This window comes from Colletotrichum costaricense (assembly GCF_030867565.1).
Source record: "Colletotrichum costaricense strain IMI 309622 chromosome Unknown Scaffold_16.1, whole genome shotgun sequence".
NCBI classification, from domain to species: domain Eukaryota; kingdom Fungi; phylum Ascomycota; class Sordariomycetes; order Glomerellales; family Glomerellaceae; genus Colletotrichum; species Colletotrichum costaricense.
The window spans coordinates 111456-134132 of NW_026848245.1; the positions used below are offsets into that span (position 1 = coordinate 111456).

A 22677-nucleotide genomic window follows, 5' to 3' on the forward strand; every position below is an offset into this window, starting at 1 on the left:
TCCTGGGTCTTAGACTATGATGAAGACTAAGCCACGACGATGCGCGACATAAAGCTACAGCAAGCAACGTTGAGCCCTCAAAAGCTCGGGACAGAGCCTTTCAAAGTCCGGCATCGCCAATCACGGCTCGTCTGACAGACGATCAACAGCCATAGCGTCCGGTTGGATGAGCAGGATAGACGCTATACTAGTGGGGAGGAGGTGGCAGCTTATATGGCATGGTTTTGGTCAAATTAAGGTTAATTCTAGGGACATTGGCCTTTGTTGCCTGTGCTCAGCCACCAACCTATGGCCTTCCAATCGATGACCCCTGTGACAAGTGTACCTATGTGGGAGAGAGGAAGAGCTGGGATGACGGGGGAATTGGGACGCGGCAACAAGGCCGTAGGCCCGTAGGGCGACGCAAAGACCGGGAACGGATTGAAAAGAGACCCGTTCATCTGGGTCTAGCGTACCGTGTGGGCTGAAGAATGGGTGCGGCGTCAAGGCAGCAAGGAACAGAGCCACTGAGCCAGTGAGACGGTAGGTTGGTCGGTATTTGCCGGGGACTATATGATGCAATGACAGAGGTTGAGGCTCTTTTTGTACGGTACATCATCTAGAATCACGGATACGGATACCTTGGTTGGCGTTGATAGCAGAGGATGGGTACACGTGTAAAAGAAGAAACAGGGCCGTAGGCAACGGGATCAACGGGCGCCCCCGTATCCGCACCGCTGAACCGCTGAACCGAGTGGGATCCTGCGGGGGCCGGCTCGGGGCCCCACTACAGCTCAGCGATTGGTCCGCTCGGGACGGTAAGAAGAAGGTGCGCCCTGTGTGGCCTGCTGAGCTGCTCCTTCCCCTGCACGAATACGGCGCATTACAACCTGGAAGGTGCAGTCTGCGGTCTGGTTTTCTGGGCTGAGCCGCTTCCTTCCACTTGTTCCACAACCCGAGTCGCCCAAATGCAGTGCAATCAGACAACCACACACAACTTCACCTCTTCTGGCGCATCTCACCACGATGGGACATGGGTCTGCAGCTGGGGCAGTGACAGGGCTGACATCTGAAAGGCCACTAGCCAAACTATCCTTGGATTACCTCCTACGGATACAGACTACGTTACCTTTCCCAGTGCCCGACCTACCTTGACCACCTCACCTTGTCGACCCTCGATTTGTATCCGCTATTATCCCCATGTCGCGACCGTCACCATAACTCCAGGCAGAGACATTCTCTGAGCTCTCGTTCGACAACTCCTGGGAATCCAACGGAATTGTCTCTACAAATTGAGAAGCTTGGCTCAACAGAGCACCGTCTCCGCTCCGTATCTATCTCACCTGCTACCTTGTTACACCTCGGCTTGGGCGGGAATCTCGCTTCCATCGCCTCAAATCGCCAGGGAGTGGATTTTTCACGGTTAAGGGTTTCGCTCCTCACTGATTGCTGTAGACCTAGCTTGTTGCAAGGGGGTCACCGTCATCAATTGATTCCAAAGACTGCTCCGTGCAGAACGATATACAAAGGTCGCAGGTTTCACTACAATACACTAAATGGCACCTTGGCCGTGATTGCTAGACTCGGACTTGACACCTCGGATCCATAGAGACAGAACACCACAGACCAACAACAGAACAACGACACCAAAGTCCCAACGCCGCTCCATCAGGAACCAGCCGTGCCAGCCCAGAGTCCAGGAACGTACAGTACTGTCCACTCTACCTCTGTCCCTGCGGACCTACGGGAGCTCGGCATCATGAGCACGCCAGACGACCCGCAAATCAAAGACCCAGCAACCACGCCGCCGGCGTCATTGCAGGTCCCCTCAGGCCGGAAGGGCACCAAGAAAGTTCGGACTGGATGTGTGACCTGCAAGTTGAGTCCGAGCCTCCCTATCAATCCCATCACTACATCTGCCATCCCATCTCCAGCCTATGTTCATCTTACACTCATCTAACTTCTCTCCACCTTTCTTGCTAACCCCTCGTCCAAACACCTAGGATTCGAAAAGTCAAATGCGACGAGACGAAACCCGCATGCCTTCGCTGCACCAAGACAGGCCGGAAATGTGACGGCTATCTACCCTCGTCGAAGCCGGGGAGCAGCAATGATGGCAGTCCCGGTTCCGACGATAGCATTTCTCGCTTGAGCCCAGCAGTCTCAGCCTTTGCCGACTGGGCCGGCGGCTCTAGAGAGCAGCGTGCGTTTGACTTCTATCGCAACTTTTCCGCCCCATCCATATTTAGCGACGGAGTCGCCTCGACTCTGTGGAAGAAATTGGTACCGCACTTTTGTCACGCCGAGCCCGCCATTCGCCATGCCGTCCTCGCTATCAGCAGCCTCCATGAATCACTCGCACTACCCTCAACTTCGGATCCAATTACTGAAGAAGCAAATAGCCCTCGTATGCTTACCAACACTTTTGCAGCGGAGCAATATGGCAAGGCCTTGAAGTGCCTTCAGGAGTGGAAACCGACAGCATCATCGCCGGCCACCGTCCCGCTCTTGGCATGCTTGCTGTTCATATGCATCGAATTTATGCTTGGCGACGAGGGCGCATCCCAAGTACATATCAACCAAGGCCGTACCATTCTGTCGCAACTTGAGCCCTCTGCCGATGTGGGTGTGATTAAGAAGCATTTCGTGCCCATCTATAGTCGACTTGGCCTCGCATCCTTCCTCTTTGGGAGCTTCCCCGCCGCCATACCCGCCACCCTTAAATCGAGTACAGCAACGAGTCTATACTTTGCATCTGTCGACGAGGCCGAAGTGTCATTATACGAACTCATCGATGACGGCTTGAGGTTCACGGCGCAGGCTAAGAGAGCCGTGTATTCCTGCCAGCCAGACGATCCGACCTTGCTGGACCTGGCCCATGAACAAGACGACTTTCTCGCACGGTTGTCACGATGGCACATTGCATTTGTCGTGGTCTCAGCCACCGGTATTGACGACAACCTGAGCAAACGAAAGTTGTGCATGGTTTATTACCACGCAGCCAAGATTGCGATCAGTACGGCCATGGACCCCAAGGAGATTGCTTTCGATACGCACACCACAGCCTTTGCGTCCATTGTCAGCAGTTCGGCAGAATTTGTACAAGCCACACGCAAGACAGTTCGTGACCCGTCGGAAGCCGCCAAGTCGATGCCCAAGTTTGTTTTCGACACCGAGGTAATCCCGCCGCTTTACTACGTGAGCATCAAATGTCGACACCCGATGCTGCGGCGAGCGGCCGTGAATCTCCTCAAGCAAGACGCTGTGACGAATCGGAGGGAGAACCTATGGGATGCCCAGATGCTGGCTGAGATCGGCAAGCGCTGCATAAATATCGAAGAAGAGGCGGCGCGTTACCGCGAGGAGGCGTTTGACATCACAGCTGGTTGGGATACGGCGTCTTGGGAGGGTTCCGATGGCGTGCCGGCCGGCCTCTTCCCGGCGGAGATGGAATCCGGGATGGAGTGTGACTACCCCGTTCCTCGATTCCAATACCCGCAGATCCCCAAAGCAACAAACTCGCAACAAAATGAGGAGTATGAGAGAACGCGGATTCTTGTCAATGATCTGATGCTGGATAGTCACCTGACGCCCGGGTCTGTGTCTACGGGATCAACGCCATCATCCGGGAACATTGGCAATTTTGGCGCCTACCAGCTCGAGCCGCCCTTTGGCCTTCCGGAGCATGCGAGGATCAAGAACGCTCTGATTGACAATGAGCAAAGGCGAGGTAGCTGGGTGACCATATTTATGGATCCTGAAGAGGCTGGGGCGGCGAACTGGAAGGTTACCAAAGAGTTCATATCAAGGTGAAGCTTAACCTTACTTGCTTTGATGAGCGACTTCAATAGCCCGGTGAATAGTTGTTGAATCTGTCTTTTTTGAATTGAGCAGCATGTCGAGGATAGCGTGCAAATGATCGAGAGCTGGGTAAACACGCCGTTGAGTAGATCAATGGCAATAAAGATAATGATTGACTGCGTATTGAAAGGGTGAGCAACACAATTGCCGAGTGTCGACAGAACTTGAACCTTGGCTCCATGCCTCTGTTCGCTTTTAGCTGTGCCTGGACATGGTGCAGTATTTGTAACTTCTTCCATAAGTATGAGGGTCGGCGCCGTCTTGATATGCCCCGATACACGATTGATACTTCGTTGGTGGCCATTGATCTATTCGCTGAGCCGGTTATCCAAGCCGCCTACAGATCCTTTAATGCAACTTCTTGAAGTAAACCAATGTCAAATCGGCCTCTTCCTCTTGGCAGACGAGATCCCGATGCCTAAATATGAATTTGCGCTGGTGCCGTACGCAACCATGACAGAGAATCTAAAGCTCCAGTCAACCGTGGACCATTGTGGAGGTCTTCCCCCCAAAACGCTTCGCCGCCCCTTGTCCCATGAGATCTGAACAGTTTCCATACATCCAGAAGCTTGCCGATCTGGTCTAGAGTTACACATACCACTCGCCGTTCATGTCGTAACAGCTGAGAGCGCCGTCCCGACTGACCCAGATCCCTTGAGCTGCAACCCCAGTCAGCAAGGCAATGATTGAAATAATCATGCAATTGAATACCCACAGAGATTGATGGACGGCGACTTGTATCCCTCCAGCCAAAATATACGTGGCTTGCACTCCTCGCACCTCAGGCCGACATATGAATCTGCAGACTTCTGGAAGACGCCGCATTCATTGCACCTGAAACCGCCTCTATGAAAAGTACTGTTGTCAGCCAAAGTTCATCAACTACAACATGACTATCTACAACTTTCCTTTGGAAAGCATTCTGACCTTAAAGAGAATCATACCTCGGTGTCCACTCCAGGTTGCCGTCCCAGTTGGCGATGCACTTCTTGAGATCGAGCTTGGTGTAAACGTAGTTGCCTTTCTTGTTTTTACATTGAGCAACGAGGTAGAGCGGGTCTTTTTCTTCCTTCTCTAGGAAACTGAAGTTGGTGCATATGTTTTCCATGCAATCAGACTCAAGGGGGCATTTTCGGTCCAAGGTGGCAGCACGAGTTGCTAGAGCGGTAAGGTGGGTTGCGAAAAGGTGGATGGAAAGGAGGACGGCGAGGATGGATGACTTCATGATGGCAATTTTTGCGACGAGTTTACTCGACTCAGGTACTAATGAATTGGAGTTGAAAGACTGAAGGTGGTGGAAAGATTCTTTGGGAGAAGACGTTCTCGAACCCTTTATGAATCTCGTGGCGATGCATGTCGAGCACACTGAATTGAAGCCAAGAGGCTTTATGACCACGTCGTTGCACCAAAGCACGAGGGATATTGCGAGTACAACCCTGGGCTCGGATCAGTTTGTTGATATTGATGTTTGGTTACAAACTGTGTTCTTGCAGTACTACTTCTCTGAAAGGAGGTCTGTTCTCTAGGGGAAGCTTTACCCGCTTTGAAATACCCCTACATGCGCCCAAAGGGGAACCGATATCCCTATGGAGGTGGGAACTTGTCCCACGCGTAACCATATCTTATTATTGCAGACTCGATTTCGTGGTCTCCGCACTAGCTGTACCATTATCTCATGTAAGACAGAATGTTTTCAGCTTGACGTCGAATGATTTGCACTTCGTATTACTCTCACTTTCTATCTCTTTGCGACATGTAGTGGCATGTTTGACACCACAAACATGTGATTTCCCTCGCAAACAGCAGGTACCAAATCATATGCGTTGGATTTGATTGCAAGATAATGTATCTGCCCCTTAAGCTAATATATGGACACTCAAACTCGATTTGCGGTTCCGAAAGGGAATGTTGAGAATGAGTGCCATGACGAAAGTGCCCAACATCAAAAGAAACGTAACCATTGCATGCAGTCAACAATACTTCATCATCTCAGCCGAGTTTCCGCTCGTTTTTCTATCAATTTCCAAAGCATCAAGGGTATGCCCTCTTGGTTCGTACCTTGGTCTATTGGTCCCATGAAATGACGGCGACGTGCGGGCCTGAGTCACTCGGTCACCGGCATGGTGAAATGTGGCCCTTAATATCTCTTCCAGCGATATAGCTTCCAACGCCGGTCGTATTATCATGACCAAGTATGATCGTCAAGTGCTTCATCAACAGATACAGCTGCAGTAGCTGCGCCACGTTTCCCCGCGGGTTGCGTGAAGACCTCCATGGGATGTGGGGTATCCCAATCGGGCAACTTAATGCGGCACATGGATCGCAGTCCAAAGTCTGACCAGCCAAGAGATTGTGCCTATAACATTACTCGATCGGGCCAAATGAGCGAGTATATGGTCACATTGCCCCTTGACTTCATATGATCGCGAAGGCATTCGCGCACCCAACTGCGAGATAGCTTCGTATAATAGTGGGTTCATTACGAGAATTGTCCAAGGCGCACTGCCGATTGCTGCAACACCGATGGAACATCGTCATTAATTATCTGACTGAACGTTGGAACTCATGCAAGACCTAGCCTAAGAGTTCGAAATATAAATTGAACGAGTCTTGACCGGAAGAGTGTCTATGTTCTCGATTCCTTTCCTGAGCAGTTTCACTTTTCGAATACAGCGCGCTCAAAGACTGGCACATCATTCTTCAACTTTGTAGTGCCTCCCTCAAGCTTTATGTTCGAAATGAGACTCATCATACCCATAATTCTTTTCTTGGCTTCAAAGGTTCTTGGGCAAGACCCTGGCTTGCCGGTTGCCAATCCCACCATATCCTACTGGCAACTTCCCCCTTTGGAGGGAGTTGCGGATCATCAGTCCGAACACCTACCGACGGATGTGGATGTTGTTGTTATAGGCTCGGGCATGTCGGGAACTAGCATCGCTTGGCATCTACTCAAGGAGAATAACAGCTCAACACCGCTGAGGGTAGCCATCATCGAAGCTCGGCAAGCTTGCTCTGGTGCTACAGGAAGAAATGGAGGTCACATCAGACCGTCTTCCTATGCCGAGTATGCTGGCGCCAAGACGGCAGTATCACAGTCAGAAGCCGCCAAGATCACCAGGCTGCGCTCCGCCCATGTGGACGCGCTGATATCAGCAGCCAACTCTCTTCCGAAAGAGGGTAGACTCGCTGCAGAAGCTCGTGTTGTGGACAGCATCGACGCCTTCTTCGATCAAGAGAGATGGGAGACAGCTGTCGAACAGGTCAAGGCCCTCAAGGATGAAGTTCCAGATGTTGGAGCTGAATGGTCCATCTTTGAAGGTGAAGAAGCTCGCAATGTAAGTCATCATAGTCCACCAAGTTTGGTATAGAGGCTCACAGAATGGTTAGATTTCGCTTCTCACTGAGACCGTTGGGATTCTTACCGGGACCACCAAGATGGCTGGTGCAATTTGGCCATACCGCTTCATCACGAATGCGCTGAAGTCACTTCTGAGCACCTACCCTAAATTCACTTTGGACACCAACACAGTTGCCTTGAACATTTCTGCCATCACCGAGTCGGCCAGTCCCTCAGACTATGAGGTTCACACTTCCAGAGGAAGCATCAGAACCAAACACGTCGTTTATGCGACCAACGCTTGGACACCACACTTCGTTCCCGGCTTACAAGGCGCCATTCGCGGAGGTCGCTTGCATATGAGTGCCCAGCTTGGAGGCAACGGCTTGCCCAAAGCCGGAGAGTGGCCATCGTATACCGGCAATGGAAGTTTGGCTGGAGGACGTGCCTGGTCACTGTATCGAAATGGCTTGGATTACATTGTCCAGATGCCTCGGAATGGAGAGTTCATGTTCGGCGCAGATGTTGACGGAGATGACGCCAATGTCGACACCTACGACGACAGCCGGGCTCCCCTTCACCTTTCTGCCTCATATCTCAACGGAGCTTTACCAAATCACTTCGGTTACGACACTTGGGGTTCTGAGAGAACTGATTTTCCACAATCTTTGGATCCCAGTGTCTGGAATGGTCGTACGAAGCGCGTCTGGGTTGGCATCGAAGGCAGCTCAGTGGACTCCAGACCATTTGTAGGCCGTATCCCTCAGTCCGCTACAGGCCGATCTGTAAAAGCTACTTCGACTGGGAGTGAGTGGGTGTCTGCGTCTTTTGACGGCGAGGGGATGTGCTTTGCTTGGCTCTGCGGCCGTGCACTCAGTCGAATGATAGCGAAGACCGGCTCTGGAGCGAATGCCAGCAACGGCAGTCCAACCATCCCAGAATGGTTTCCAGAGTCTTTCTTGGTTACCGAAGAGCGTTTGGAAAAGAAGAATGTTACCAAGAGACAAGTACGTCAGTGGACGCACCCACGCATGGCCAAGGTTTTGCACTGGGAGTAGAGTAGCCTTGACTTGGAATGGGGGTGCTGTGATTTATCAAACACAGTCTTGGATGTCTCTCTACACACCGAGCACTGTTTTGAAGCTCAAGGATTTGTTTTATATATGTTTGGCGACGTTTGAGCGCCTCCTCAGACAGAAAGCTCTCTTCAGTTAAGGTAGCTTGTTGACATAAGGTACTTGGCGTAATGTAGCACCCATCTATTGTAGGATTTTGATATTACCAAAATGTGAGTTATTCGGTACGACATCATGAGGAGAGGACCCATTGAATAAACTCTGGCAACTCATGGATCTAACTGCATGGAATTGTCGAGCTAAATATCTCTTCGGCGTTAGAGTAAACAGAAACAACTTAATTGCGAAGCAAAGTACTTAGCCTTATTCAAACCAGCTTGACATCCATTAATGAGAGAAAGAAACCATGTTATATCATCTCATTTGGCAGTCTAGCATTCATTATAACCACCTGGGAGCTATCATTTGCATATAGACTTTGGCTCCATGTTTTCCATCGCATTAAATTTCTCGTTGCTGGCCAGGGTCTTATCACGACATCGGGTTTTCCGACAAGGGAGACATACGTTCTGCATTTTCCCCCACGATTCGCAGAACATGATACGTAATAAGGGACAGCGCTTGCTTGTCTAGGACCAATTCTCTCAAGACCACACTCAAATTGGAAGATTCTCCGACGTGAGGTGAGGCACCTCGGCTGTTCTTCCAAACTATTACCAACATAGGTCGGAATCGTGCTGAGTCAGCCAAATTTGCTAGCACGCCATGGGTGCCAAGTTGAGATCATCGAAGCTATCTGCACAACCCTCGTCGCTTCTTATCTGCATACGTACGCTGCTACCATGTTATCTTCAGTTGACAGCGGAGGTCACCGGCAATCACCTCGGCTGCCACCCCCATCTACCAGAAGTCTGGAACCCTTTTGGTGCGACAATCGCGGAGATGAGAGCGATGCCTCCAATCAGGGTCCCAATTGCGTGCTCTGCTTGCAACGTCGCGCAGCACCCAGCCACGTGGGAGTGGTGTTTCTCATAAATTCTTCTCGGCAGTGATGTCAAGCTTCTAACATCTTCACGACGGAGCTTCTTGTTTGGGCAAATCTTCTCTCTTGGATCATATCTCTGCCAGCGAGTCAGCATCTCAAGTTGCCATATTGAGGAGATCGTCACCGCTCGAAAAGACAGGCCTCCATCCAAGATGGCTGAAAAGGCAGACAGCGTTTCCGATACGGCGCAGCCAGTTGAGCAGTCGGAAAGGGTCGACGGTAAGACAGTTCGACACATCATCAATCTCATTCATAAATTGACGGCGTGCAGCGAAGTGGTATCGGACACCATTTTACAATGCCACGATTCTTGGCATGTGTAGTTTTGCAGCCCCCGGTCTTTGGGGTGCGATGAACTCTTTGGGTGCTGGTAAGTCTCATCTGAGGATTGAGGGTCCTTGTGCATCTATGGAAAATGAAGCGTCTGACAATGTTATAGGTGGTGCTCAAGAGCCATACCTTGTCAATACCGGAAACGCACTTACCTTCTGCCTCATGATCATCTCATGCTGGCTCACAAGTTCTGTTGTCAAATATGTCGGGATCAAGGGTGCCTTAGTCATCGGCACAATCGGGTTTGCTCCATACAGCGCAGGACTGTACCTGAACAACCGTTACGGCGTTGAGTGGCTCGTTATCCTTGGCGCTGCATTCTGCGGCGTATCAGCTGGTATTTTCTGGGGCTCGGAAGCTGCTATTGCCATTGCATATCCTGAGCCTCACAACAGAGGGCGCATGATTGCCTACTGGCTTACCTGGACTCGGGTTGGGCAAATCCTCGGCGGAGTCATCAACCTTGGCCTTAATGCGGACCGCAGTGGAGCTGGCAAGGTGTCGTACAAGGTTTACCTCATCTTCATCGCCTTACAAGCTTGCGGACCCTTCGTTGCCATGCTTTTGAACAAGCCAGAAAAGGTCCAGCGAGCCGATGGGAAGCCAGTCCAGCTGACCATTGCCGACAACCCATGGCAAGAGATCAAGGCTACGACCAAGACGTTCCTCACCCCCAAATTCCTGCTCCTCGTTTTGTGGATTGGCCAGGGCGTGTACTCTGAATCGATTTTCTTCACATATATCGCTCTGTGGTTCTCTGTCAGAGCTCGCGCCCTCGGATCACTTCTCTCCGGTATCGTTGCAGTCATCGCTGGTAACCTCCTTGGACTGTGGCTCGATCAGAACCAGATCGCTCTGAAGAAGAGAGCTCGCTGGGCTTTTGCAGTCATTATGACCCTCCAGGGTGCTTGGTGGCTATGGCTGACCATTAACGTCACCGAGTACCGTCGAACTCAGCCTACACTCGACTGGAGTGACCCAGGATTCGGCAGAGGCTTCGGTGTCTTCATCTTCTTGGTCGCTGGCTTCCAATTGAACTACAACTTTGCATTCTTCATAATTGGACAAATTTCCGAAACCCCTCAGGAGACGATCCGCCTGTCAGCACTTCTTCGGGGAACAGAGTCAGCCTGGCAAGCTGTCAGTTATGGACTAAACGCAATCCCAATTTTCGCCTTAGTCGGCGGGCCGTACATCAACTTTGGGCTATGGTTTATCTCGATTTACCCGGCTTGGCTGGTTGTCAGACATTTTGGCAATGACGAAAAGAAGACTGATGCAGAGACAGTAGCTCAGTCGGAGTCAGTCCATGAAATCAAAAGTTGAAGAGGATGCTGGGCACTGCTGATTGATGGGCAACAAGTCAGGTTGTAGCTGAACTTGAGGTGTTACTTGTCCACATCTTGATCAATACTCTGGCTTTTATCCACAAAGACGCAGTTCTGAACATAAAAATACAACATATTTTTTGAGTAAACATGCCCTCTCACTTTTTGTTTTTCTTTGTTCTCTCATTGTAACCTCACATGCGTAAATGATAATGCGATGCTGTTAGAAATTTCATTGATCCGTACAACAGCAAAAGAGTTGGAGTATCACTTCACTCATAGTGACTGTGCTGTATTTGATGTCTTTGTCCTTGCTTGTTTGGTGAAAGATTATGATCTTTCAAGCTAATATTCATGCTATTCTTCCACGAATTAGATTGATGTCATCATGCCCGTGGGCAGTCTTCGTGATCTCTTTTTATTCTCACATAACTTTAGATACATACAATTGAGGACCACGTAGAAATCCTGCCTCAATCACTACTTTTCAACCTAAATCGACTATTCGACTCGTTAGTACGGAAAAGAAGGATAACAACGGCTTATTTGAACATTTTCAAAGGCCAAAGTCGGTCAGTAGTACAGCTCGAAGATCGAAAGGACCAGCAACAAAGAAGGACGCATACACGCAATATACTGTGCCAAGTGCCTTGCTCCAATTGCCACGGGAGACACGCGACCATATCTATGAGTTATCCTAGCTTGTGCCCTCGAGGTGTGAGCTAGATATTTGCGAGCCAGTTGGCAGTCTACCATGGGCTGCAGCATATCCAACATCTCCTCTCTTCGAAGTCTGCCTCCAAGTTCAAGCCGAGGTCCTCGAGTTGTTCCACAGCCAAAACCATTTCAGGTTCTGGCTTGGACGGAACAGGTGGTGTGGGAGCCAATACATGTTTGGCTCTTTCAACTCCACATTCACTGAAGCGCAATTCAAATCGTCACACCTCCCTTCTCTCAGGGGCATCAAGCAACTCTATCTGGACTTCTATAAAGGCACCGGACCAGGCCAAATAATTGCGTCGGAACTGGCTGCATCAGCCAGTCTGGTAGAGAGAATCACAATCTGCCTCAACAGACATAGCCAGGATCCGGCTTCTGACCAGTTTCAGACTGCTCTTCTGAGATTCGTGAGAGACATCCAGGAGCAAGTCCCTTTGGTGCATACAATCAGGCTCGCTCACCCCATTGCCAAAGAACTTGCTCAGAGAATAGCTAAAGAGACTTCGTTGCAAATCGAGGCCATCTGTGCGAGAGAGACTCATGACGAATGTGACCGCAAGCTTCCATTGTCACCAGAAACTTTTTGCGGCTCAGCTAGGTCTCAGAAAGCCCAAGAAAGTGATTCAGACAACACAGCATTCTAAAATATACAGGGATATATTTGGACTGTCAGGAAGTCGGTCGAGCGATGGCATCAATGGTTTATGTCAACAGGAGACTTGGTTTGAAGCTCGAAGCTTTCTTAGATTGAATAACTGGAACTATTGTGTGCCTATGTTCCCCGGGATGAATATAAGTCTACTTTGACGGTGAAGTAGGTGAGCCTGTCATTGCATGTCACAGCATTCAGTACTGTCATATATGCCACATACGCCATAATTGATGCAGAATGATTCTATTACTTTTGACCAGGCCGCGTTGATCACATATGTACCTTTGCCTGGCTCATCTGTGACCTCATCACGAACTAAACTTCCTTAATACAACCCCAAGAGTAAGAGAAATGAGAAGCTGGAGACTGGTAGAGAGTCTTTTCATCGTTGCGCTCAGTCCACAAATGACACTATCACATGCCACTGGCGAAACGCAGAACATCATGATCATTGCGTGGTTGGTAGGATTGGCGGGCTCTCTCCACTGGTTTTCCTTGATGAAAACCCCAAGCCGAGGGAGTAATCACTAACCAGGGGCGTTGTCTTCTGAGATAGGTCATTATATACCATGATAAGAGCGTGTTGAGACCTGGACTGTTTGCCTTGCATCCAGACAGGGGTCGCCTTCTGGCCAACGGGTTGGATGTAATAAGATTCGACCACGGATATTCACATAGCAGTGCGCAATAACTCCAATGGCCACATCCTTTTGCAAAGTCCCATCATACGACTAGATGCATTCATACGAGCCGATGATAGCAGTGTACGCTGAGAAGCTAGAGGTCGCGTCCCCAGGGTGGGTTGAGCAAACCAGATTGAGTCAAATACCTCAATGCACATTGTCGACGGAAGACACTATTAGCATCCCTGCAGGCATTGGGAAGCCTAATTTTTGCTTCCCAGCTCGACTGTTCCTTTGAGTTTATCGACGCGGGTCCGAGACATGCGGAGGAATCCGGGGTAGATGTGGAGGTCGGAGACGGAAGCCGGAACCCGGGAGGGAAGCTTTTGCCAGAAAGGGTTACCTCTTTGTCTGGAAGGACAAGACCAGGAGGGCAAATATTACTTATTCTGGAGTCTTGCATTCAAACATCCCGTTTAGAACAGCTGGCAAACCAGGTCAAGGCAGGAAGTGACATGATCTCATGTAGAAAGTAGTCGATGTTGGTCGTTAAAGACAATGATTGTGAAGAGGGCCAGATCATGGAATGCACAGTGGTCCACCGACCAGTCTTGGTAGCCAATCTGGGCCTCTCGAAAGACCTGCGGTCACTCGATCTCTCAGACTCTTAGTCTCGGTCTTCAGTGTGACCTCCGCAAAAAGCGCTCCAGTCTCCAGCGCTACCCCGGAAGTGCAGTCCCACCCCCGGTCACAAAAGTCTTCCGAGTCATGCCCTCCACGCCTCGGTCTTGCCAAAGGAGGCAGTCTTTAGCATCTTGAGGCTACCGAAAGATGTTGCATCCACGTGGAAAGTGCGGAGAACTGGGGAGGTCTCAAGCTCCCTCGACGAGTGTCCATGGGGAAGCTTGCATTGCATTCTTTATGTGCTTTTTCAATCCAGCATGCTTGGAGTATAAGATGCGTGAAGGTCCCACCACCCTCCGAGATGAGAACAATTCAAAGCAACCTCAACTCGCAGGGGGACATCATCACGCGTTCCGGAATCAACCCAGTCCTGTGCAACCTCGGACTGCCAACCACAATGGACGCCAAGAACGAGCCGACGGTCCAATATGATGACAAGCAGAGAGCCGACCAGTTTGAAGATGCGAAGGTGGCCGCAACAGCTGCGCTGCCAACATCGCAAGCCAACGAGAAGCTTACTTTCAGCGATCTGTGGGAGAACAAGCGCGTTCTGGGCTTCTGTCGGTTCATCTATCCCTATTGATCCCTGCAAAGAATGATTCGCTAATACGATGTGTGGCGGTGACAGGCTTGATGATCTACCTTTTGCCCATTAACTTTGGTTACGAAGTCTCGACCATCGGAAAGCTCCTCGCTGTAACCCCTTTTGCTCAACGTTTCGGCCACGAAATCAACGGAAAATGGCAAGTTGCCGCTCGGGACCAGCAGATCCTCAATGCCGCGGGCACGATCGGAATCTTCGTCTCGGCATTCGCAACAGGCTTCATTAGCGATATCTTTGGCCGGAAGAAGACCATTGGCCTCGCTTGCTTGATTTGCTGCGGTGGCACGATTCTTCAATACTTTGCTTCAACTATCATGATGCTTTTCGGCGGCAAGGTCGTTGCAACTTTTGGATTCGGTCTAGGTCACTCCTTGGGGCCTGTCTTTGTTGCCGAGCTCGCACCCGTCAAGATGCGTGGTGTTTGCCTGGTTCTTGTCAACACAATGATCACTGTTGGCCAATGGCTCAACTCGGCGACAGTACTGGCAAGCGATCACTATCACAATGACCTTTCTTGGCGAATCCCTTTAATTACGCAACTCATTCCTCCTGGACTGCTCCTTTGCGGTTTGGTATTCTTGCCCGAGTCCCCTAGCTGGCTTCTCATCAAGGGTCGTCGTGAAGAAGCCGCCATATCATACAAAAGATTCAACGGGCCCAGCTTCGACGTGGATGCCGCGTTGGCGATCGCCACTGTTGCCATTGCCAAAGAGCAAGAGGCCAAAAAGGAACAGGAGTCAGCTCGCTGGGTTGACTGTTTGAAGGGAGTCAACGGCAGGCGCACAGCAATTATTGTGATGATCTATCTCTCTCAGCAAGCCATTGGTGTGAACTTTGTTTCGGGCTACCTCACGTAAGGCAGCCACTTTTCTCTACAATTCCATGTCGAAGGTCACTAAACAGCTCGCAGATACTACTTTCGCTTGGCTGGAATTAACAATCCGCTTGCAATCGGCCAGGCAGCCTACGCAATTCAGTTCGTCGGCAACATGACTTCCTGGCCACTTGTGGATCGATATGGAAGACGTCCGTTGATCGTGGGCGGCGTATTCACCATGACAGCCCTTTTGCTTCTCATTGGCGGTATCAGCACCATCGGCAACCAAGCCTCACTCACCGCAACGGTCGCTTTCATGGTCATTTGGGGATACTTATATCAGGCAACTTTGGGTGCGGTTGCGTACTCTGTCGGAGGAGAAACTGCCAGGTATGTTTACGATAAACTCTCAGCTTAAGTTCTTAGACTTTGGATTGGATTCTGCATTGCTGCAAGCCATCAGTCCAGACTTCAGTTCAAGTGGTCTTGGTAGTATTAGCACGTGGTGTTGCTCAATACATAGGCTTGTGGGCCTTCAACCCTGACTCGTGGATAAGAGGAACAGGGGCATGCCTTGCTGACGAAATGACAAACAGTGTGCAATTGCGACAAAAAACTTACAGCATCAATATCATGTGCTCGACCGCGGCGTCCTGCTTAGTATTGCAGGTGATGCCCTACCTGCTCAATACAGACCAGGCCAACCTGGGCGGTAAGATTTGCTTCATCTTCTTCGGCCTATCGTTGCCCATGTGCGCATGGCTTTACCTGTACTTCCCCGAGATGAAGGGTCGCAACTACGCCGAGATTCAAGAAATGTTTAGCAATCGCGTGCCGGCCCGCAAGTTCAAGTCTTATGTTTGTGAGGTCAGCGCTGGGGGCCAAGAGGAGAAGAAGCTTCAAGACGAAGCATGAAGGGGCAAGCGGTGGATACCGAGAATGTAATCTCTACGGCTACCATAGGCTACAGCAGTGAAAGACAGACCACCTTATCCTGACTTTGCAAAGGGTGTGAAGCGTTCGCGAAAAATCTGGAAGCCATAGGGCTACCGTTAAGAAGCTTAAATGAGGCACACAAACCGTTAATGAGCACACGATGCTCCGTGCAGCCATTGGGTGGCCTGGTCCCCTTGGACTCGCCTTTGCGCATTTCGGTTGGCTCACTGTCGAAACCCGGCCGAAATGACATGGGACTAATGCAGAGGCGATGATTAGCGACGTTTAGGATAAAGCAAAATAACGCAGTGGGCCGGGATCATAATCGGAGATTAGAGTGATCCTGACCGGGACTCCTGCTTGTCAGAGTTCTTTGCTCGAGTCCATGACAATGTTGACATTGTAATCGTTCAGTCTTCTAGGGCGCGTCCACAATTTTCTTTTAAAATCTCCGCTCTCCACGGTCTTCTCCAGATCAGCGTTCTTTTTGGGGGCAAAAACGTCTGGCACAGCCTCAGTTCACAGTTGTTGGTCCGTCGATCGCGAACACTTCGCCGTTACACTCATTTACAACTACACTCATTTACCAGCAACCATGTTCTCTCAGCGCCTCTTGTGGCTTGGTGCCACTCTTCTGGCCTCGTGCTCCCAGCTTGCAAGCGCCGAGTTGCCCGCCGACGCCATCGAGCTCGATCTTGTCTTCCCTCGTGGCGATGGCAAATATGCCGAGACCACCAACGGCTACCCTGTCCTCCTCAACGTCCAGAACCCCGACGTCGCGTACAAGTACGGCTACAACTTTGTCTGGGATATCTACTCGAGAAATAAGAACTCGTACATGCGCACCGCCGCCCACGGCATTTTGGGCGCTTCCATCGGAAACGACAGCACCTTTGGCAACGGCCCGCACCTCGAGGTCGGCAAGACCGGTCACCTCGCTGCAGGCGACTACACATTCGCCTGGGTCTTTGGCATGGGCGCCCAATGCGAGTTCACCGAGCAACCCGACTACAGCGAGTTCAACCTGAATCCGCGCATCGCCAACGGTAGCTTTGACTTCACCGTCGAGACCAGCGGTAAGGAGCCGACTTTCACCACTTGCCCGAGCGCTATTGGCAGCATGAGCTACGTTTCCACGACGACATACAACTCCGAGGCCACCAGCGTCTGTGCCGTCACCGCTTCCGTCACCCACGATTCGCAACCCTGCTCCGCTACCGTCAGCAACGACCAAGCTACTAGCGTTTACAGCGAGCTTGGTTATGCTCGCGCAACAGGATCTTCCGGAGCCGCATCGCTCAACTCGAACTTGCCCTCGTCTCATTTCGCTCTCATTGCCGGTGTATTCGCAGCGGTTGTAATTCTGGTATAAGCGCGGTAAACGACCTCCGTCGCAGATGCAATTCACAGAGAGACGCGCCAATGATGTTACGAAGAGCGGCAGCTGAAAGCGATGGGCATTACGACCTGCCCGATTAGCAGCCCTATGAACACTTCAATTCTTCGCTCTGCGAGGATGAGGGGCTGAGCAGCCACAGCACATGCAGGCTGTATCAACAGTACCTTATCAAAGTTTGCTGTGCCGTTCACGTCTGCCTTGGACTGGCCCATCGTGCAGGCGGCACAGTCCTGGTTCCCATCCACGTTGCTACCCCTCGCGGTACAGCACAGCAACCAAAAATAAGCCATAGATCTGCAAAAGGCGCAGTCAGATGGATCTGGCCCTCCGGGAGAGGCTTCGGGTGGTCAGGCATGATGCGGGCAAGGGACTTTAGTGACAAGATACCGCTCCTCGAGAGAGACATTTCCTCAACCACCAACATCTTCGTGCAAGGGTTGAACGGGTTGGTTCAGCCCCCAAAGGCCCAGATCGCTTCCTTGCTCGGTGTCACATCCTCCACCATCAATGTCAGCCAATAATGGAGCATGTCGGCTCACGTTAGCATTCAAAAACCTTGAAAAATACAACGGCATTCGTCCCACTCTTCCCAAAGTTCCCATGTAATGTATGTGATCTGCGGCATCGCAGTTGGTCCGCACATGTGCATGTAAGCACTGCAGGCTTCCAACTCAAGTAGCAGTCACGCTACAATGCCCAGGCTTCAAAAATCTGTCAAGCTTTCTCGGCGTGTTTCCAAGTACTTGAGGCTCCCCGGCCCCAAGCCACCATGCAACTTTCCGTATATTTGCTTTTGTGCCCGTATTCCTTTATCTTCATGCACTGAGCCTTTCTGACAGCTGCGACCTCGATCGGGACCCGGCAAACAGCAAACATGTCGCACAGACAACACTCGCACAATGTGAGCACAAGCTCGGCTGACACGATTTATGTCGAGCAACCGACAAGCCCCTTCATCCCTGGATCTGACAAGAGACAAAGTCTGGGATCGTACAAGGCGTACCAATCAACGTTTGTTTCTGTCGATGACGTCTCTCCCAGTGAGCCTGCTTTGAGCAGCAACGGAGAATCTAGACGCTCTGTTCCCTCACGCTGGAGCAGAATCTCCGGTAAATCACACATCAAGTCCGACACGTTCTCGCCATCTGGCTCTTGGACTTTTGAGATTGTCAGTCTTTGTGTGACCATCCTTGCCTCAGCCGCCATCATTGGTGTTCTCGCAGCATACGACGGGAAGCCGCTAGTGTCATGGCACTTTCAAATCACTATCAACGCCGTTATTGCCCTGTTGGCTACCATTGCAACTGCGACTATGGCCCTCGTCCTTTCTAGTGGCATCTCTCAATTGAAATGGATTCATTTCAAGACTCGCCGCGAGCCGTTGTCGGATATGGAGGTGTTCGATGATGCCAGTCGAGGAACCTGGGGAGCTCTCATGATGCTCATTAAGCTTAGAGGAGGGTAAGTAGGATATGATTGTCAATGGCTTCGACCCACGTAAACACATTCAGCTGACCTGAAGTCCCGTATAGTCTTCTTGGTTCTTTTGGCGCGTTCGTTGCCATCTTGACCCTAGCATTCAGCCCCTTTGCCCAACAAATTGCCACGTTCCACGCACGCACGACCAACACTACAAAAGGAGCCATCAACCTCCGAGCAGAGGAATACTTGATCGCTCTGAGCAGTCAGACTGCATCTGAAGGCTTCATTCCGATTCTTCCTTTCAAGGCGGCCGTGTACAATGGTCTCTTTGCTGAGAACGGTAAGCCCTGGCTGAGCCTCCCTGTCAACTGCCAAACAGGTAACTGTACTTGGGAGCCTTTCGAGACTCTCGGTGTCTGCAACACCTGCGTTGACATGTCTGAGTTCATGACGCGATCATGTGAGGACGGATCGATCCCTGAAGGCGACATGACAGAGTGCGGCTGGTCAGTCCCAGTAGGTGCTCGCCTTAAGACACATGCCGACGTGTTCAGCATGACACCAATCTTCCCTCAAGGTCTTGGAGATATGTCTTACTCGACCATCATGAAGCTTGTATTTATGGGCACTGAAAGACAAGGGGGTGTCGCTGGTGCCCTTGCACCCTGGGCTCGCCAGTGCACCCTTCAAGCCTGTGTACAAACTCTGGACTCCGAAATCGTCAACGGCGAGCTGAAAGAGACCATTATCCATACCAGCACCAACGATTCCTTCGCCACAGCAACTCAAGACACCCTTGAGCCCATTTACATCTCGGGCCAGAGTGGCAATGAGTCCTATCCGATTGACATGAAAGTCATAATGGGCGTACGTTCGTGGTTCTCGGACCTGTTCCGGAATGGGTCGGCCTCGCGTAATGAAGAGGTCATCAACAAGACTATTACGACTCCAGACAATGTTATAGTCAATCTCACCGTCGGTATTTCCAGCGGCGAGACATTCTTTGATACCGACATTGTCCAGGCCTTTTACTGGAACTACTACGAGTACCCAACAGGGATTGATATGCTCATGAACGATCTTGCAACCAGTGTCACCGTCAGTTTCAGGAGCTTTAATGGCACCGATGTCATTGGCATAGCGCACATTGTTGAGAGCTACGTCCATGTCGAGTGGAGTTTTCTAGCGGTTCCGCTCCTCACTGTCTTGTTGACTACTCTTTTCTTGATCGCGGCGATCTACCAGACGTACCGCCAAAAGGCTAGTCTATGGAAGAGCAGTGTACTTGCAACCTTGGTTCACGGTCTAGATGGAAATGCCAGGGAAAGACTCGAGGACCTTGGTGGCTTAAAAGAGCAGCAAAAAGAGGCTAAGTCTGTGAGAGTGCAGCTGGATGACGGTGACGGTGGACTATTGAGGTTATCCAAGTACGATGATATCTGAGTTCCCATCTGAGGTTAATTCTGGGCGATCAAGTTGTGACGGATCTTGGTACTCGGGGGATTTGTGATCGCCAAGTTTGGTGTATTCGCTTATACGCTCTTTGCGACTTTAATGATAACGATAATGGCTAGAGACGTCTTGGGTTCCATTTTGACTGGTGTTGAATAAAGATGAAATCGCTTATGTTGCTAAGCTCTGTTTTGTACAGATGAAAACTCTATGTAATCCTTTCCATGGCCATCCATTCCACTCATAGGCAAGTAGTAACTTTTGAATATTTAAACGTACTCGGCGCAGATGAGGTCACCTCCAATATCCATTACCTCTCTGATAGTTGCGTTGGGCATAATATCGACCATCCACAGGTTGTGGTTCAAAGTGGTTTCGTTGCCACCGTCGCCAAAATAGTCCGTCAGGGCCGCACTGGGATACTCCATGCCGTTCTGGGTAAGATAGCTGGTAAGAGGGATGTTGCGGCCTCCCATGTCCGTCAAGCGGGAGCTGTTGACCTGCTGCCACTCCCACCAGAGACGGTCGAGATTGGTGTGGTGCAGGAAGAAGAGCGGCTCGCCAGGGCTGCCAACGACATCGAGCATCTGAAGAGATCGTGTCAGCTTTGATCACACTTACATCGGCGGGGAAGGGGGTTACTAACGGTTCCACCGACTGCAGAGTGGCCCGCGGTGTGAGGGTTGACCTGGTAGCATTCGAAAGCCGCCGTGTAGTTCTCAGAAGCGAAGCACTCATCAATGTACTGCTGCTGTCCGGTCTGAAAGCCGTTTGAGTTGAATGAGCGGGTCAAGCAATCTTCAGCATAGTTGGAGGTGGAGTTGATGTGGAGAGTCAGGTTGACGAAGGGGCCGTCAGTGACACATCCACCGTCGCTGTCACCGCCGAAGCCGGTGTCGGGATCAAATACAACGGAGGTGTTGAGTGAGTCCATGTCCAAGACCTCGTTCCAGTACGGCTGGCCACCCTCGTAGCCACACTCGGACTGGAGGAGATACTCATGGACACGCATGAAGTAGCGGTGCCAAGGAAGGAAAGATCCCTAAAGATTAAGCATTAGCCAAGCTTTCTCCTGCTACACTGAACTCCATTGTGCATACAGTGTTGTGAATGATGTTGGATTGAGTGATGTGTGCCCAGTCAAGCTCATCCCAGCGGTTGATGGCGCCTTCGATGGAGGTCTTAGCTGCAGTAGACTGGAGGCAGAGCTCGGCATCGATGTAAGCCTTCTTCTCAGTATCGGTCATGTTGTTCCTGTTCTTGGCTTTAGCTTCAGATTCCTTGGTTGAGTTCTAGAAAATTATGAAGTTCTTACCATGCTTTTCTCTGAGACTTGCTCGTGCAAGTGGTGTTCCAGGAAGCGGCGGCTGCCAAGCCTGTGGTCGCGAGGAGCGAGACTAGCGAGCGAAGAGTGACAGTCATTATGGCTGTTGTTCAAAGAGTGAAGAAATCGAAAAGTAAAGACTGGAGTGCGATCCTCGGATTTAGGCTGAGATGCTGAGTGGTGATGAGAAAAAAATGTCCATCATCTCGGCAGCCACCTGGGTTTATAACCTTTTTCTTTCATTCATCAATATCACGAACTCTTTCCTCCATCTTCTCAAGCAGAGCCGCGATGTTAGACATGGGGATGTGAGTGTGCACTGCGCAATCGGCCAATGCGCCTCACTTGGCAGACCGCGTCACCCTTGCTTCGTTCGGACGAACCGTAAATTTTACCCACTTCCCGTCCTGTTTCTCCTATTTTGCGGAGTGACCACCACAACAGCCATGTGGGATGTGCCATTGATGCTTAAAGCTGCCCCTGACTAAGAACCAGAATAGAACTGAGCTCCCCACAGATATTCGTAACGGCCTCCCTTTCTTTTGAATGAGCGGTGCGCAACCCTTGACCGTGGCACCGTGCTGTGAACTCTGGCGAAGGCGATTACGTTGTCTCGGGTTGAGCGGCGCGGCGGCAGTCACATCGTGGGATTAATCCCACAGGGAAGCTCCTACGAGCTCACTCCTGGAGACGTAGACGCATACTTAGCTTGGGGGAAATTGTATCCAGTAGATACCCTGCCTATCATGCACGGCAGTTGAGAGGGCCTAGCTGCCCACTCGCCGCGTCATTCTGGCGCAGTAAACAAGCATAGGTGAGTTATCAGATCAATCTTCGTGGTGACATACATTTGGTCGCCTCCACAATTACCTAAGGCGAAAGACACGACAGCTAGAAGCGCTTCATCTTACCGCAGGGATGATCACTTTGGCATGCAGCTGAAACTCAAGGAGCGACTGAGAGAACATTGTACCAAACAATTGCAAATTCAAGACGACTTCTGGACCAATTGGTAGTTGAATGCCAATGGAGGGGGGATGCGAAGAAAGACAAGCTTCTTATTAGCATCGCCAGGTCTTGGCGCA

The 22677-nt window shown here is 50.8% G+C and overlaps 10 protein-coding genes across 10 annotated transcripts, besides 1 other annotated feature; 8 read left to right on the plus strand and 2 right to left on the minus strand.

Moving 5' to 3' along the window:
• Positions 1-218: 218 nt before the first annotated feature.
• Positions 219-467, plus strand: CCOS01_12809 (uncharacterized protein; the record flags this gene model as incomplete). Its single annotated transcript, XM_060460957.1, has 1 exon — positions 219-467. The coding sequence occupies one exon, from the start codon at positions 219-221 to the stop codon at positions 465-467; it is 249 nt and encodes an 82-aa protein (XP_060308159.1).
• Positions 468-1738: 1271 nt separating this feature from the next.
• CCOS01_12810 (C6 zinc finger protein) lies at positions 1739-3792 on the plus strand (the record flags this gene model as incomplete). Its single annotated transcript, XM_060460958.1, has 2 exons — positions 1739-1844; positions 1994-3792. 2 exons carry the CDS (start codon positions 1739-1741, stop codon positions 3790-3792), a joined length of 1905 nt encoding a protein of 634 aa, XP_060308160.1.
• Positions 3793-4428: 636 nt separating this feature from the next.
• Positions 4429-5065, minus strand: CCOS01_12811 (uncharacterized protein; the record flags this gene model as incomplete). The annotated part of the gene is made up of 3 exons (XM_060460959.1): positions 4429-4499; positions 4556-4686; positions 4785-5065. 3 exons carry the CDS (start codon positions 5063-5065, stop codon positions 4429-4431), a joined length of 483 nt encoding a protein of 160 aa, XP_060308161.1.
• A 1513-nt stretch (positions 5066-6578) lies between these two features.
• On the plus strand, positions 6579-8235 carry CCOS01_12812 (uncharacterized protein; the record flags this gene model as incomplete). The annotated part of the gene is made up of 2 exons (XM_060460960.1): positions 6579-7175; positions 7228-8235. The coding sequence occupies 2 exons, from the start codon at positions 6579-6581 to the stop codon at positions 8233-8235; spliced, it is 1605 nt and encodes a 534-aa protein (XP_060308162.1).
• A 979-nt stretch (positions 8236-9214) lies between these two features.
• Positions 9215-9286: a sequence feature (Short protein (CCOS01_12813, KAK1515615.1) was converted to a misc_feature.).
• A 164-nt stretch (positions 9287-9450) lies between these two features.
• Positions 9451-10957, plus strand: CCOS01_12814 (the record flags this gene model as incomplete). The annotated part of the gene is made up of 3 exons (XM_060460961.1): positions 9451-9517; positions 9570-9668; positions 9738-10957. The coding sequence occupies 3 exons, from the start codon at positions 9451-9453 to the stop codon at positions 10955-10957; spliced, it is 1386 nt and encodes a 461-aa protein (XP_060308163.1).
• An 892-nt stretch (positions 10958-11849) lies between these two features.
• Positions 11850-12323, plus strand: CCOS01_12815 (uncharacterized protein; the record flags this gene model as incomplete). The annotated part of the gene is made up of 1 exon (XM_060460962.1): positions 11850-12323. The coding sequence occupies one exon, from the start codon at positions 11850-11852 to the stop codon at positions 12321-12323; it is 474 nt and encodes a 157-aa protein (XP_060308164.1).
• Positions 12324-14035: 1712 nt separating this feature from the next.
• Positions 14036-15974, plus strand: CCOS01_12816 (maltose permease; the record flags this gene model as incomplete). Its single annotated transcript, XM_060460963.1, has 4 exons — positions 14036-14198; positions 14267-15095; positions 15153-15449; positions 15656-15974. The coding sequence occupies 4 exons, from the start codon at positions 14036-14038 to the stop codon at positions 15972-15974; spliced, it is 1608 nt and encodes a 535-aa protein (XP_060308165.1).
• A 616-nt stretch (positions 15975-16590) lies between these two features.
• On the plus strand, positions 16591-17367 carry CCOS01_12817 (uncharacterized protein; the record flags this gene model as incomplete). Its single annotated transcript, XM_060460964.1, has 1 exon — positions 16591-17367. One exon carries the CDS (start codon positions 16591-16593, stop codon positions 17365-17367), a length of 777 nt encoding a protein of 258 aa, XP_060308166.1.
• A 901-nt stretch (positions 17368-18268) lies between these two features.
• Positions 18269-20259, plus strand: CCOS01_12818 (uncharacterized protein; the record flags this gene model as incomplete). Its single annotated transcript, XM_060460965.1, has 2 exons — positions 18269-18855; positions 18927-20259. The coding sequence occupies 2 exons, from the start codon at positions 18269-18271 to the stop codon at positions 20257-20259; spliced, it is 1920 nt and encodes a 639-aa protein (XP_060308167.1).
• A 278-nt stretch (positions 20260-20537) lies between these two features.
• On the minus strand, positions 20538-21690 carry CCOS01_12819 (amino acid transporter; the record flags this gene model as incomplete). Its single annotated transcript, XM_060460966.1, has 4 exons — positions 20538-20855; positions 20915-21310; positions 21369-21522; positions 21584-21690. 4 exons carry the CDS (start codon positions 21688-21690, stop codon positions 20538-20540), a joined length of 975 nt encoding a protein of 324 aa, XP_060308168.1.
• Positions 21691-22677: the final 987 nt, after the last annotated feature.